Genomic DNA, 17581 nt, shown 5'->3' on the forward strand with positions numbered 1-17581 from the left:
TTTATCTGCTTACCCCCAGGGCATCCAAGATGTAGGTGACTTTGTTTCTTCAGTAGAACACAAACGAAGATTTTTAACTCACACCGTTGCAGACTGTCAGTCTTATAATGGAAGTGAATGGGAATCACAGCTTTGAGAGTCAAAAAAACATACATAAACAAAACCAAATTAAACCCTGCTGCTCGTGACGATACATTGATGTGTAAAGACGCGAAATAATCGGTCTGTGCAAGAAACTGAACAGTATTTATATCGTTTTTTCCCTCTGATTCACGCAATGTCTGAACTGTCCTGAGCGGCGGCGCGTCCTCGACACAGCCGACGTGTGACACGTCTTCTTCTTCTTCTTCTTGCTTTACGGCGGATCACAGTGGACCATTGACACTCCTAATTGAGATTGTAGATAGAGTGTCAATGGTCCATTTGAGAGACAGGTGGCAGTAATGCACTTATAAGTCTGTGATCTGCCGTAATGCAAGAAGAAGAAGAAGACCCCTCTCACGCGCCTGCTGTTGAGAACGCGCTCAGGAGGACGCGCCGCCACTCAGGACAGTTCAGACATTTCGGACATTGCGGTGAATCAGAGGTAAAAAACTATATAAATACTGTTCAGTTTCTTGCACAGACCGATCGTTTCGTGTCTTTACACATCAATGTATCGTCACGAGCCGCAGGGTTTAATTTGTTTTTTTTTTTTTTATGTTTTTTTGACTCTCAAAGCCGTGATTCCCATTCACTTCCATTATAAGACTGACAGACTGCAACGGTTTGTGTTAAAAATCTTCGTTTGTGTTCTACTGAAGAAACAAAGTCACCTACATCTTGGATGCCCTGGGGGTAAGCAGATAAACATCACATTTTCATTTTTAGATGTGGACTATCCCTTTAAGACATTTTGAACTTCAAATCAGTCATCTATCTATAATATTTATATAATAAGTTGTTGGAGAGAAATCTGCACAGATCAAGCACAGTTTATAAGTGAAAACAGTGCAACATGCTCTAAGCAAACATGTTGGATTTTAATGTAAGAGGAAAACAGAGGATAGACTTTTTCATTGGAGGAAGTGTTATTATGGTTTATCGATTCATATTTTGGCCAGAAGTGACAGTTTAAAGTTAAAATGCATTAATGATGGATTTGTTTCTTACAAACACGCAGATTTTCACTTCACTAGACGTTAATTGATGGACTGGTGTGGATTACTTGTGGATTATTGTGATGTTTTTATCAGCTGTTTGGACTCTCATTCTGACGGCACCCATTCACTGCAGAGCATCCATTGGTGAGCAAGTGATGCAATGCTACATTTCTCCAAATCTGATGAAGAAACAAACTCATCTCAGCTATTCTTTTAAAGTCAGCATGAAATCACTGTTGCTTTCATTTACTTTAATAATACATTTTCATCGAGAGAGAAAAAAAAAAAAAAGTCCATCACCAAATCCTTTCATATTTCATATGGGAACTTTTTCACAGTCAAATCTCATTTAATACAGAAATGCATAACATTCTAGAAGTAAAATGGGAACGAACAATGCTTCATGTTGATTTTAAATGAAAAGAACTGTATTTGCATTGTGCATAATTGTTTCATCATTGTGTTTTGCGAAAATTGTACATATTGTTTATCAGTACAAACAAAAGCTTAGACTCACTACCTTAAGTGTAAACTGTAGTTCATTTTAGCTCAGCTGCTTTGATGTAGTAATAATTGTATTCCTAAAATGATGTTTGATTTACTGTGTTTTGTACATTGACTTGTTAGCTTATAGATTATAGATATAACAACTCCAAGTTCATCAGGATTGTAAAGTATGGCATATTGTTAGTTCTTCAAAAAGAGATTGCAAATCAAATTTAAAGTGTCTGTTTTATCAAGATCTCATGAAAACGAACAAGAGATGGTGCTGCATTTAATAAAATGCGTTACTTCAAATAACACACTGCTGCTGCTGCTGCTCTTATAATGGCTTTAGTCGGCCAGACAGAAATGCTGTTCAACACGCATTAAAAACAACCCTCATGTCTCATGTCCCAAAGTGAGGTGGAAGAATTTCCTCTTTTGCCCCCTCTCCTCCTCTCTGTCTCTCTCCGTGTGTGTCTCTCACACAAACACAGATGTGAAGAATGGGAGGAGTAATGCCGCATGATATCTCAGACATCTGAGCACAGAAGCAGTGCTTGGCTTAAATGCAGAAACTGGAAGGTAAAGTTGGCAGCGTTTCTGCAAAGACCTTTAGGCATCTTTGAATGTCCAAGTTCCCTCGGAAAAGCGAAAAGCTCTTTTGAAATGAGCTTCTTGTCCTATTCAGTTCATTGTGAGCGGTAATTTGTACAAGGCTTGACAATAACCCATTCAGCCTCACCACAGTAGAGCCGTATTTATCGGTTTGTCAGGAAAAGAGATCAGTGTTATAGATCTGGGCAGTTCATCTGTGTATGTTGTTGTAAGGCAGGAAGTCACTGTTGCTCATGTTTAGGCTAAATGTATTCAACTGTAGGTCCTGTGCTGTTGGCTCTACAGACGATATGACTTGTGGAGGAAAGGTATGTTGTTGCTTTGGGATGGACTCTTTTGACTGGATACTTAGCAGTGTTGGGAAAACTACTTTAAAAGTAAAAAAAGTACTTACAAAAATGTTCTACACTACACTGACATGACCTAAGGGGCGATATATTTTCAAATGCATAACTAGCAATGATATAGGTTATAATATATTCAGACCCTTTTTTTGCTTGGATTTCGTACAAAAACAAGTGAACAATCAAACTTAAAGTGATAAGTTTCGACTTAACGAAACATAGTCAAATGAACAACTAAACAAATGCTACACCACTAATTAGGGCTGATGAAATTAAATAAATGAAAGAATGAATTAATATATTAATAATAAATAAAAATTGTGATTAAATATCAATATTAATGTGAATAACAATGAAATATAAAGCAAATTATGAAATGTTACTGTTGTAATAATACTGTCATTGTAAAATAAAAAAGATCATATTCAAGGTAATAATAATGACAACAACAACAAAAATTTGGTCAGTTAATTGTGAATATATATCAATATGTTGATGATCATAATGATGATGATGGATTATTATGAACATTTTTTGCTGTTAAATACTCCTATTTAATTGTAAAATAAAAAAAGAGTATTTAAGGTAATAATAATAATAATATAAAACAACAAAACATAACTATTTTAATGATATTTCATTTTAAAATAAAACAGTATTTAAGAAAATAATAATAATAATAATTATTATTATTTTACTGCTCATGTTGACTAATATTCATTGCTGTCTTCATTTCTTAATTTTCAAATGTTACACCATCAAGCTTTTATTTTGGCGGTAAGCTGTAGAGAACCCTTATGGGTTTTTTTTGACTACAGGTTTATAAGCGCTTCTCATTACAAGTTTGAGATGGTGGTTTGTGCACGTTGCAGTCCTAAATGCACATTATATGCGACCCAAACTCAGATCAGATTGAGTTACTGAAAACAGCGGATCATGAGCTGCTCGCGTATAAAGGAACACAATGCCATGCTGTGCTCTGAAACAGGCAGTGCGTATGTTTATTTGGAGCCTGATCTCATAGCGAAAACGTACCTGTAGAAGCTTTTTTACAAGACGTGAAATACATAGCGTCATGTACATTTCGTGACATATTCGATGTGAAATGTCCACTGAGTGGCGCTAAAAGAGTTTTCGTTTTTTCCCCTGGAGTAGATGAACATATGTATGTACATGTAAATGGTACATTTTGTGTGACGTTTTGTACGTGTCACCACAGTTCTGACTTGAAATGTCCATTGAGTGGCGCTATAACTCTAATGCTCCGTGACGTTTTAAAATAACGTGCCATCTGCACTACACCTAAACCTACCCGACAGTATGAGCAAAAGCTAATGTGACGTAAAAACGCAATAGCAAGCATGCCGTTTTAGCTTGTTTTTCGGTCTCAATTCTTTCAGCTGTTTCATCGTGAGTCATGTTTTTCACGGCATTCGTACCCAAGGACTCTGTATCTTAAGTCCAGTTTCATGCTGGCTGAGCTACCCAGCAAGCTTGTTACATCCAGAAAGCGAAACATATGGAGCTGTAATCATAACTATGTACGAAAACGATTACAAGTGCTCGCTGTTTTAGCGCCTCTAGTGTTCATTTCTGTTGGAAACTGCAGTGATATGTACTTATTGGTACGTATTCCGCGTCTTGCAAAAAAGTTTCCAAAGGTACGTTTTCGTCATGAGATCAAGGTGTTTATTTGATAAACACGATTTTGGTTTTGTTTCATGCAATTTTTAAGCCTTACTTCTAATCATTGGAAAATTGGGGTTGCAAAGGGGTGGAAAATTTCCGGAAACTTTCCAAAAATCCCTGGAATATATATAAAAAAAAAAATCCTGGAAAGTTTCCGAAATGTACTGGAAATGTTCCACCTTTTTGCAACTCTATGGAAAATAACTAGTTACTGCAACGCTTCCTTGGCAACTAGCTGAAATGAAATTGTATTTATTTTATTTCATTCAAGTTTTTTTTCTTTTTTTGATATTTTATTTCAGTTAATATTTAATGTATTTTCAAGTAACCAAATGTTTGTTTCAGTGTAGTTTTCGTTTTTGTTAACTGTTATAACTGCTTTAGACCTGCAGCTTCACACCGAAGAGCCAGAAAAATATGGATGTTGAAATGAGTGTGAATTGTGAGAGCAGATTTTTGAAGTGAGTTTATGGGAAGTTTATCTTTTAATCCAATCTCCTGTATTCTGATTTCAGTCGGATAATGTGTTGTATTATGTATAAACCTGTTAGGCAGCCCATTAGCCAATCCCTGATGTCCTGCATGGCAGTTTTATTTAGGTGGTTGCTGTCCTCCTTTCTGTGCACAACATCTGTTCTCTCAATATGATTTCTCCCTCCATTCCTGAGAGCCACACAGTCCCTCCACTGACCCTGTGAAAACGCCCGTTTTACGACAAATGTTTTCTTTTCTTTACCCTGAAAATATCCAAGGGGTCTCGTGTTGATTTCGAAGTTGAGACAAATCTCTCAACAACGCCGAAAAGAGGAGATGTGAAAGAGTCTCAGAAAAATTCTCTAATCTAACTTTTCACCTTTGGACTATGTGGTTACCTTCAACACGGTGAAGACGCTGAGTTTAAACAACACTCAAGGTGACGACACATGCTTAGAAAAGAAAAGCATTAGTACTGTCACTTTAACAAGCTTGGCGTAGGGATTCTGCTGTAACATTTCTGTTTGGACAGAAGGATTGTTGATGATTTTAGCAAAGTTTGCTTTCAGATTACCCTGTTGAATTCCTGACCATCTGTGTTTTCATTGGACGTGTTCGTTCAAAGCGAAATGCTCGTGAGGGAATGCCGGGCTATGTTTGGAAAAGCATACTAGCGTACGTCGCTTGCTATTTACTCTCTACTACGTATACTGCTTAGAGTTTTATGGATGAGTTCGGGGTTAGTACGATTTTTTATTGTTTTTATTTTTTAAAGAAATAAATTAATAAATTAATTTATCTATTTACTTTTATTTTTATTTTAATACGTTTTAAGCACGGTAATCACGGTTTCCACAAAAATTAAGCCCCACAACTGTTCAACATTGATAATAATCAGAAATGTTTCTTGAGCAGCAAATCAGAATCTTATTATGATTTCTGAAGGATCATGTGACACTGAAGACTGGCGAAATGATGCTGAAAATTCAGCTTTGCATCACAGGAATAAATTACATTTTAAAATCTATTGCAATGGAAATCAGCTATTTAGATTGTAATAATATTTCGCAATTTTACATTTGCCAACATGTGCATCCCACAATGCAATGCATCTGACTTTGCAGTGTAACAAATTAACCAGACATCATTTTAGCAACATATCAGTATCACTTGCTGTATTAAACACGCAGTGTGGAAAGGTCATGTGACCGCGCATATACGTTTCTCATATTGTTTTTTTTTTTTTTTAGAACAAATGAGGTATATACTATGCAGTATGTAGTCTGCTGGTATTTCATTGTGAACACAGTCCAGGTGTTAAATATGAGTAAAATCTAATAGCAGAATATATTTTTAGCTTTCTTAATTTAGTTGAATGGGGTTTTAGGATAGATTTTCACCAGTGAAAAATGTGAATGCAGCACATAAGAAAGAAAGAAAGAAAGAGAGAGTGTTTTCCATTGTCACTTGAACTTCCTGTGACCTTGGGGTCTTCAGAAGGAAGAGGGGCTGGAGTTTACTGTCACACGAGAGGGTGAGAGCGTTTTCAGTCTTTAAAAATAGCAGCAGGCATTAAAAGCCAGAAAAACAATCAATCTCTGTTATTTTTGGGAATATGATATTTTCCTGCATGTTCTGGCCTGAATGTGCCTCTGAGAGCGTTCGTTGCTGGGGTCCCAGTCAGGACTGCTGTGTAACCGAAATCCAATCCTGAAAACAATCCATCCGCTGCTGTCCTCTCTCAACGCTCTTTCCTCCCCCCCTCATCCATCATTCCATCCATCCATCCATCCATCCATCCATTCGTCTATCTATCTATCTCTTCTCATTAACTCCTCTGATCGATAGATCACTTCCTCTCTGCTGGCAAGAAGAAAATAAGAGTTTAAGAGTGTGCAGTGGTCGGGTTTCTTACCGGATACACACACACACACAGAGCTCTCGATTCAGTCTGAGAGGATCTGTGTGTATTTTGGTCCGTCCACCGAATGTGTATCTGAACCTCCTTATTCAAAACTGTTTCAGCTGTGCCTGGTGCATGTTGGCATTTTATGTTCTATATATTTTTAAATGTATAATGCAAATATTTAATAGTTAATATCAATGTAAAATTTTAAATAATCATTAGCAACATTAGCACAATGTCTGCATACTTTCACTGGCAAATACGTATAAGAAATGATAATACAAAAAGATTAGTAGTGATATTTAGGGGGCGTTTACACAATGCCATTTTCAAGTAAAAAACTTTTTAAGCGTTTTGGCCATTCATTTACATGACAACAGCATTTTGGGGGCTGTCTGAAAGAAAAGGGTCATACAGTATACCTAGGATGGCTTGAGGGTGAGTAAATCATGGGGTACATTTCATTTTTGGGTGAACTATCCCTTTAAGGAGCTAAGAGAAGAGTGATATGTTTTCATGAAATGATCAAACCAAGCAGCATTCATTCGCGGCGGCACATTTGCATAAAAATCTTGAACTCAATGCAAAATGTTTCCTCAGTGCAGATTCCTATTGAAATGAGAGTTTGTCTCAAACATTCATAGAGCAACAGTAAACGTGACCGCACCTTTAAGCAAACAATAAATCTCGTTTATGACTTAATCAGTCAGTGTGGACAGATTTAGCACTTCCTTCACAAAAAATCCATCCCCAGTCCCTTATGGAAAGTAGGTGGCTTTACTGGACCACAGCCTGTCTTTTCAGCAACATAAAGGCTTTGTATCCCAAATACTTTCCTTTCGCTTATTCCACATTGACTGACAGTCTGGAGGTTTAGTCACAGTGAACAAAAGTGAAGAAAGATTTTTTGATGCCTCATGTTTTGGGAGAAAACAACATGTAAAGGCCTTGTACCACAGGCTCGTAGACCTCATTGTATCCTATTGACGAGAATGCCATCAACACATTGTGTTTATTAGTTTTGAGGTCATCTATATGCTACTATATGTCTTCTACATTCCTAGCATGAATGTGTCTTCGTGACTTTTGTCCACAATAGAGCACTGCAGGGACTAAACCTGAAAGACTAATTCACCATGGGTTCCCTCAAGATTTATATTAGTGCTGTCAAATGATTAATCGCGATTAATCACATCCAAAATAAAAGTTTTTGTTTACATAACATACAGTATATGAGTGTACTGTTTATATTTATTATGGATATATAAATGCACACACATGCATGTATATATTTAAGAAAAAAGTGTTATGTTTATATATAAAAAATATTTTTATAATACAAATGATATGAATATAAATAAATACATGTAGATATTTTCAAAATATATACTGTATGTGTGTGTATTTATATAAATATACACAGTACACATACATATATTATTAGAACCGAAACTTTTATTTTGGATGCGATTAATCGCGATTAATCGTTTAACAGCACTAATTTATATTGAAATGTATTGTTTCTCTATATACAATCAACTATGTCAATATAATCTATATAATCAACTATATAATCAGCTATAATTTGTAGTTTTTTTTTAATTTCTCCATCATTTTTAATTCGATTCATTTGCAATGCTTCATGGGATTGTAGTTCTTTCCCTCACTAAAGCCATTACCTTTGTCTTTTTGTTCAATTTTCAAATACTTTTTTGCTTCAAATAAAAGTTTGTAGTGTTGTGATTCACCTCGTATTTGGTTGGTTTGGTTCATGGCTTATAATGCTTTAACAAAGACTTTTTTTTAAATCCCTGTGGGAGAAATGAATGGGAAAAAATACTTGAGAAAAAAGTGGGTGGGCACTTATGCATACAAACTAAAGTATACTTTGGGCTAAAGGCTATTTTATTTAAAAAAGAGACAATCCCTGCAATAAGTCTTGTCCCAAGGTTTCAATAAATCAGCTCAGTAAAGACAACTTTGTCAAGCCATTTCATGGGGTATTTACAGTAATAACGTAAGTGCATATTTCTTCTAAGAACTGAAGCAGTGTTACAAATCTGATCGCTTTAACCCAGTGTAATTGTATTAGATGTATTATCATGTTTGAATAGGACAATTGTGAGTTTAGATTCAAAGACAGCATCATGTAAATCACTGAGTGTCATGTATCTCAAGAGACCTTCAACATTCAATTAGCCCTTGAGCAGCAGAGAGGATCAATAGCTCGGCCTCGGGCTCATGCGCTGTAATGTCAGGACCCGGGTCACTTGGTCACTCCTGATTGTCTCGTCTTTCGTCTGCTGCATCTCTCTCATTATTTTGCCCTCTTCACCCTCACCAGACTGACCCCTGTCGCTTAACTCCATTTGCAATGATTTTTGCAATGAAACAAGTACTTAAACCAGAGGTCAATCAATCAAATGCATGTAATGCCTGTGTGTCGACAAAAATATATAAATATAGGCATTCAAATTATTTCAATTATATAAATGTGTGTGTATGTATGTATATATATATACACTGTGACCTTCAGTAACTGTTAATTCTGGAAGTCTGGACAAAAATATTTAAAACCTGAAAGAGTTTGGGTGTGTAATGTCATTGCTGTTTTCATGTTTATTAATGATCGTTCATGTAATGCAGGGCTTCCAAAACGTTTCTGTCAATCGAACCTCTTTGACATAAAATATAAAAATTAACTTGAAATATCTCTAAGAAAGTATATATTTTAATAATTTAACACATTCGCATGTTTGCAGTTTTTCTGTTGTCAGTTTAAGGTCACATTGAAATGCAGGTAAACAAATTCAATAGTTTTAAATTTTAGTGATCAAGTGTTAAATTAAATCATTTCTTTTAAGTTTGGATGATTTAATTAATCATTAGCTTTTTATAAACTCGTAAACACACTGCAGTTCTTACATTAAGCCCATTTGGGAAACCCTGGTTTAATGTAATGTTTAATGCATTTAATGATATTGATATAAATATATTTTTATATCAATATGGTACATTTTATGGAATGTTTAAAACAAGTTAGATAAAAAAAGTAATCAAAGAAATAGTCAGAATACATTACCTAAAATAAGTATCCTAGATTATGTTACTGACTACAGTTTTCATCATGTAATCTGTAATCAGTAATGGACTGATTAAGTAATCTACCCAGCTCTGTGTGTGTGTATATATATATATATATATATATATATATATAAACTTTACTGTTAGTTCATCATATTAGAATGATTTCTGAAGGATCATGTGACACTGAAGACTGGAGTAATGATGCTGAAAATTCAGCTTTGATCACAGGAATAAATTACATTTTTAAAACATATTCAAATAGAAAACAGTTATTTTAAATTGTAGTAATATTTCAAAGTATTACTGTTTTTACTGTATTTTGATTACATAAATGCAGCATTCAAGCTAATCTTACCTAACCCAAACTTTTGAACAATAGTGTGTGTATTTTTACTTAATAGAAAAAAACTAAACAAAATCATTGAAAGTCCCATTGCCATTGGACTGTATAAGCCCTGTTGAAACGCCGCTCACCCAATCAAATTCAAGAACCAGAACTGTCTTGTTGGCAATGGGTCCATCATTTGCTCCATTACTACAGCTATCAGTATCTTCTCCAGCTCAGATGATCTCATGATGGCTGTAAGCAAACGGTGTTGACGTCCTCTATAAATTGGTCACACTTTTGCCAGTAACAAGACGCTTGGATTTTCTAGTAAATGCTTTAAGCTGTCGCGCGCCATCAGAAGGGTCATCACAATATGGCCGATCTCCAGTTTCCTGTTTTATTCTCTCAGATATCACTGAGGCTAATGCACCTACTGCTCCTATATCATTCAACAAGCCGCTGGCTGTTTCAACCAAATGTTCTGCATCCTGACAACCTCCATCTTTTACTTGCTGATGAAGAAGTGCAGCTGGCAATCTAAGAGGGAAGAATGAAGATGATTTCAAGGTTCATGTGATTTACTCAAGTAAGACAGGTTCCTGGATCACAGATTTGAGGTCTTAGGCTGGAATTAGTGGCTTCAGCAATATTTTTTATCAACCAGTCAGTATTTTCTCTGATTTAAGGGCTTCAGTATAATCAGGATTAAGGATGGATATACTTGGTCATGTGTTTTTGCTTATGAAATAGTCACCCGTTCATGCAAAGAACTAGTGTAAATGGCAACCAAGATGCATTCGACATGAGTAGAAATCGAACTCAGGAGGTGGTCTGAGATGCATACAAAACGTGACTCAATCTATCCAATTATTCAAGCTGATTCTTCTGCAGAATACAAAGGAAGATAATTTGAAGAACTATTTTTGCCCATACAATGAGAGTCCATGCATGAGGCAACATTGACTTACATTGTATGTACACAAAACACCAGAGACATCTTCTTTTGTGTTTTACAGAACGACTAAAGTCAACTAGGATCATCATGAGGGTGAATAAATGATGAAATAATTGATTTTTTTTGATGAACTATTCTTTTAGGACAGTATGACCCTTCTGTATGTCTGTTCCTCTGCCTTGTTTTCATTTGCTTCAGATTAAATGTGGCATCTGAGGTACACAGGGTTAAGATATTATAGCTTGATCAGATTTTGTTGCAGCATGCAGCAACTCGGGTTAACTTAACATGTACAAGTAGATGTTCCAAAATCAACATCCTGTGTTGTTCCTGGAACAGCATTCCTATAAACCAATCATGTGCACTGATTTTATGAATGGGGTTGTGATTGGTAGATGTCCTGTTTGTGTACAAAGACGGCTAAAGCACTGAACCTAAGGCAAGACACAACAGACAAAACCATTGTTTTTTCAGGCACTTTGAGGTAATTGAGTAAGAAAAGTGCTTTGTTAATATATAATTTTCTTTTTTTATATAACATTTAAATTAAAACTGTATATATACAGTCAAACCAAATATTATTCAGACACCTTCAGTGTGTCTCACATTATCACAGTTTATTCGCTATAGTTTAGAAAATGGTAATAAATGTGTCAAGAACATGGAGTTAAACTGTCAGAACAAATTCATCTTGATAATGTCTGATAACTTTGATAGAAAGGTATGTAATGAATTCGGTTGAAGAGCTGTCAGCTGTTAAATTTAAGCACACAATTAGATAATACCACTTTAGGTCAACCAACCAATTACCAAGCAATTAGCAGTTAAAGAAAAACACTTAAGCAAAACATGGTCAGGTCAAAGTGTCAGAATAATTTTTGGTCCCTAATTTTTATCAATTTTACTGGTAGTCCACTCTATGACGAGTTTTTGGGTATAATATGTCACAGTTTACTTTATTTTGTAGTTTACTTTATTATATAAAGTATAATAAATGCTTTTTTCCCCCTCAAGTATATTTTCCTGGGAATAATTCATGATAGATGTGTTGTTAAACATTCCGTACTTCATGTAAATGGAATAACTGCACCCTTGATGGCAATTCTGTTGAACCTTTTTGATGTTTCTTTGGCACTTCAAGATGTTTAAATGTGCACTACTTGTTTCTTTTAGTTGGTTCCCTGTGTTTTATTCCAATTACAACAGAAAACAGATTTAAAACTTTGATTGATTCTGGCTGGCTGAACACTTTTTGTCATTCTGAAGCTCTTGTCTGTAGTATTTATTAGTTTATTAGTTATGTTGCCATTTGCTTTAACGACAGCAGCATTTGAGCTCCATGGACTTTGTGCTAATCCTGATGATCGTGTTCTCCAGCATGATTTGAGAATGAGCCAAAGAGCATCTTGTGCTTTAAAGGAATCAAAAGCATCTAACCATCTGTACAAAAGAGTTCACATGACTTCAATGTCTCACATTTACTTATTTGATTAGTGACCAGGAAATAGCACAGAATTTTAAATGTCAAATTTAGTTTTATGTCATGAAGTTTACTTGTTTTAAATGAGTGTTCAGAATCCTAAACCTTTCTATTTATGTCCAGTCCCACATTTGCAGTGTGTTCTCAGACGTTTGGACCCCACTGTACAAATATCCTGTCAGACAGGAAGCCCCCCACTGTTTCCCTTTATGCATGAACATTTCCTTTCTGATTCGGCCAAATCATTTGACTTTAAACTGGAACAGTGTCAGTCTTTTCAAATCGGCATGCTGTCCCTAAGAGACCTTGCTTTGATGTTTTTAATTAAAATTGTTTATGATTTTTTATTTATATTTTTGTTGCTGTTTAATTTTGTTTAAACATATGGCTAAGGGAGTGTTTATTGTGGCACTGAATATTACATTTTCCTTGCAAAACATGGGGATAGGATGGGGCGAAAATGCTGATACAGATACAAATTGCATTTTAATAGAAGTATCCCTTAACTGTAACGGGGCGACTGAGACGAGAGACGTGCGGATCCATCTGCAAAGATTTATTCTTAAACATATTCAAAACAGGTAAGGGTCGGACAATGGCAAACAGGTATTTAGAGGGCAAGACAGAAGAGTGATCCAATAAACAGGCGTAGGTCGATCAACGGCAAACATAATCCAAAGGATGAGGCAGGCGAGTAATCCACAGACAGATAGTAATCCAGGCGAGGTGCGAACAGAATCCAAACAACAAGACGAGACAGAAATCCAAGACAGGCAGGTTATCAGGAACAGACAATCAGGCAAAACTAGATGGTTCAAAACGGGACTAGAACTAGGAACTAGACTAAACTCAGACAGGATACTGGCTCCGTAAAGTGCTACCACTAGGAGAGTGATAAATGCAGACAATACTCGGCGATTAGAGACGGATTTGAGTGGTTGTTATAAAGTGTGTGTGTGTGATTGGCTGCAGGTGAGTCCAATCAGTGCAATGGAGCATGGGAAATGTAGTCCAGGGTGACGTGCAACAGTTTGTGTGGTGTGAGAGTCAATGTAATCAGAAGGACACCTCTGGTGGCGAGCAGACAGAAGACCACGGACCGGATTCGTGACATTAACTGTCACGGGACGCCTAAGTTTACTTCACTATAGTACAATTCAATCCTTAAATCAAATATAATCATGACAAACTATATATCTTTGGAAAGGTCTAAGACCCCTAAATAGAAATGTTACCATTTTATTTTGTTACAAATTATGTAGGAAAAGTAATAATTAATTTATGACAAGAGTGCATTTTGTATTTTAAGTATTTTGTGATAGACATAATATTGAGAGAGAAATTGATAGATTTGTGACAGAAATACATAAAAAATGTAAATGGAGTTTGGGCGGCACCCGGTGGCTGTTTTTGGTATAACACCTAAACAAAATTGCATATGAACCTCATTTTTTTATATATCAACTTCAAATTTGGAACACATAACTGTCACGGGACGCCTAAGTTTACTTCACTATAGTACAATTCAGTCCTTAAATACAAATATAATCATGACAAACTATATATCATTGGAAAGGTCTAAGACCCCTAAATGGAAATTTTACCATTTTATTTTGTTACAAATTATGTAGGAAAAGTAATAGATTCATTTATGACAAGAGTGCATTTTGTATTTTAAGTATTTTGTGATAGATGTAATATTGAGAGAGAAATTGATAGATTTGTGACGGAAATGCATAAAAAATGTAAATGGAGTTTGGGTGGCACCCGGTGGCTGTTTTTGGTATAACACCTAAACAAAATTGCATATGAACCTCATTTTTTTATATATCAACTTCAAATTTGGAACACAACTTATATAGACATATGGCTTTAATTTTATAGCAACTTTGTATTTTTAATAATTTTTTTAAATATTTATTTTATATAAAATATAAGAAAAATTGTAAAATACATTTTCTTTACAAATAAATTTGAACTTTTATGACTTTTTAATACTTTCATTTGATTAAATGATTTTACTTCTGTAATAATCTGCTAATTGTCTTCTTTAAAAAGAGGCCAACCTATATGTCTGTATTCAAAAGCGTTCATGAATTATAATAATTTAAGTTTGGATAGTGCACTTTCTCGTGAATTTTCAAAAATGGGGATGACAGTTAAGGGGTTAAATACAGTGGTTCTGAGTGCAAGTCTTTGTCTTTGACACAGGTCCTTCCTCAGTCATCAGTAATGATGATGACTCTGCCAGTCCTCTTCATCATGTGTCCAATGGCTCTAACACACCCTCGTCCTCTGACATGAACGCGGATGCCGTCATCATTGGCATGACCAAGATTCCTGTCATAGAGAACCCGCAGTACTTCCGCAGCACAGGCAGTCTGCTCAAATCTGATACATGTGAGTCTTTCTCTCTCCGTTTCTACATTTGTGTATTATGAAACTATATGTTATCCTAATGACTACAAAAAGATTAAGAAATATCTATCTAGAACACGTTCCAGTAATATATATATATTTATATATATATATATATACGGTCAAATCTTTAGAATAATTAGAATTTTTTAATTAGGCAAAATGCCGAAAAATATATTTTAAAACTGGGAGTGATATATTCAGACATTTATATGACAGGTTTATTCATTTGTTAACACATCTGCATACACAAAGACACAGCATCTTAAATATTTATTTTATAGGCCTCTTCACTTGCCTCTCATTTTTCCATTCACTGTGTGCTTTCCTCCTCACTCTGGTTACTTTTAATATAGGGTTATGGTGTACAGTGAGTTACTGTAGATCGATGCAGCCTCATCATCTAGCTCTTGCTAATGTAATCAGCTGACTGGCTAGTTTTTCTTCAAAAGCATTTCTTAATTACATTAAGGATAAATCTCTAAGAGCGCAGTGTCTGTTCAAAATCTTCTCTCTCTCTTTATCTCTCTTTATCCTCCAGCACACTAAACGCCTGATTAATCTCGTCTTATCTCTGTACTGTCCTCACTCTCTTAAGGGACGCCTGGGATGAGAAACATCTCTTTTCCACCATATCTGAAATAATCTCTAGTACACCTTTTATTAAATTATGTCCAGTGTCCGGAATTACACATGTCTCGTGTATCTCATAAATGAAGCTCGCAGACACCCATTGTGTAGTAAAAACACTGGGGTGTCTATAGAACACAAAACAAGATATTTATAAGAATGTTTCAGCTGTCCATACAATGAAAGTCAATGGGGTCCAAAAATTTTAACCACAAAAAAATGATCCTAAAAGTAGTGTAAAAGTAACAATATCCAGCAGTTTAATCCAAGAGTTTGGAAGTGTTACGATCACTTTGTATCACATTCAAATATCAAATATGGTGTCATGTCAATAATGTCAATGTTTGATGTCATTGAAGTGTCGCTATATGATGAGTCTCTACTTAACCAGCTGATTAGTTCAATCAGATGTGTTTGATTAAGTTGACCAGTGGATCCAAATCCTAGGTCTGGAGAACCTCTAGCACTGCACATTTTAGGCCCTGTCCACACGAACGTGGTTATTTTCAAAACCGCAGTATTTCTGCGCAGTTAGGCCGTTCGTCCACACGCAAACACAGCACCAGGTCACTGAAACCAAACATTTTTGAAAACTCCTGCCAGGGTGAAGATTTCCAAAAACTCTGGTTGCAGTGTTATCATGTAGACAGCGAAACCGGAGTTTTTGGCTTGTGATGTCGGAGCATGCACCGCTATCTCCGCCTACTGGAAACCTTTTCAGGCTTCTGATTGGCCAACATGGCTTTACGGTTGAGATTATATCGCCACCTGTTGGTTTGGCATGCTCTTGACAGTGCTTCATAGCATGCGTTTGCGTTTTCATGTGGACGGAGATTTTTTTTTAAACGGAAGAAGGAAAAACTCTGTTTATAAAAATACCTGTGTACGTATGGACATGGCCTTAGATTTCTCCTTAAACAAACACACCTGATTCAACTCATCAGATCATTAGTAAAGACTTGTCCAAGACCTCAAATGTGTGTCAAATAAGAGAGACATCAGAAATGTGTGATGTTTAGGGTTCTCCAGAACCAGGATTGGGATCCACTGAGGTAGACAACTCAGGTATATCTCCCATGCTTTGAAAGAGAAACCTCAAACGAGGATCTCCAACCCTGCTCCTGTGTGCTTGATTGGAGCTGAAATTTGCAGGATGTTAGCTCTTGGGAGCTAGGTTGGTGACCCATGCTCTAAACAATATAATTTTCCATTGGGTTCTCACAAGAACAGCCTACTCAATCCTTACATATCAGGCTTAAAACTTGTCACTCGTCTGAAATTGCTCAACTTACCATAACTAAAGCATTAACATCTGTCAGTGTCTGTACTTAGCTGTCCAGTTGCATAGCATCTCTTATTGCTGTAATCCTGACCATACCAATCCTACATACTCACCCTGTCTAGATTCCAAACAAAAGAGTCAGTTTCTTTGATAACTTATATTTAGTGTTAATTCATTCAGGTAAGATTCAAAATTACACACTACTGAAGTGCTGGGCCTGAGTCCACCTTATCAAGTCAGAGTCGAGTCCTAGTCTTTAACTGATTGAGTTTGTGTGACAGATGTTGTCTTTTTATCTTAAAGTGGCCATCAGATGCAAAATTCCCTTTTACATGATGTTTGAACATAAATGTCTGTTGGCATTGTGTGTACACAACCACCCTATAATGATAAAAATCCACCCAGTGCTTTTTTTTTTAAAATCCCCCAAAATAATAACGCCTTTCTCAGATCAAGCCATTCACAGATTCTGGCCTGATGTATGTCACACAGGCCAAGGCCCCTCCCATGACTATTGATGGAAAAAAAGACTATTGACGAACGCTGGTGTTTTACCTTAGAGCCGCCCTGAGTGAGCTGTTTTTGACGCCATCATTGTTTCGACGCCGGAGCAGGCATAGACAAGAATGTCTTTAGGTGTTTTAGGTGTTCTGTTGTTGGATGTAATAATGAACATAGCAGTTGTCATTTACTCCCGACATCTGAGCTGCTGAAGACGCAGTGGATTATGTTTGTTTTTGAAGGG

General features: G+C 36.0%; 1 protein-coding gene across 2 annotated transcripts in view; it reads left to right on the plus strand.

The window, feature by feature from the left end:
* The window catches only part of ntrk2a (neurotrophic tyrosine kinase, receptor, type 2a), a 55964-nt gene that overhangs the window by 24997 nt on the left and 13386 nt on the right, over positions 1–17581 (plus strand). For both annotated transcript variants that reach the window (XM_016235275.1, XM_016235276.1), the window contains one exon: positions 14718–14906. In XM_016235275.1, the coding sequence (XP_016090761.1) occupies positions 14718–14906 (189 nt within the window). The remainder of the gene's footprint in view (positions 1–14717; positions 14907–17581) is intronic.

Source organism: Sinocyclocheilus grahami, unplaced genomic scaffold (genome assembly GCF_001515645.1).
Source record: "Sinocyclocheilus grahami isolate Dianchi unplaced genomic scaffold, SAMN03320097.WGS_v1.1 scaffold465.1, whole genome shotgun sequence".
Taxonomy (NCBI): Eukaryota; Metazoa; Chordata; class Actinopteri; order Cypriniformes; family Cyprinidae; genus Sinocyclocheilus; species Sinocyclocheilus grahami.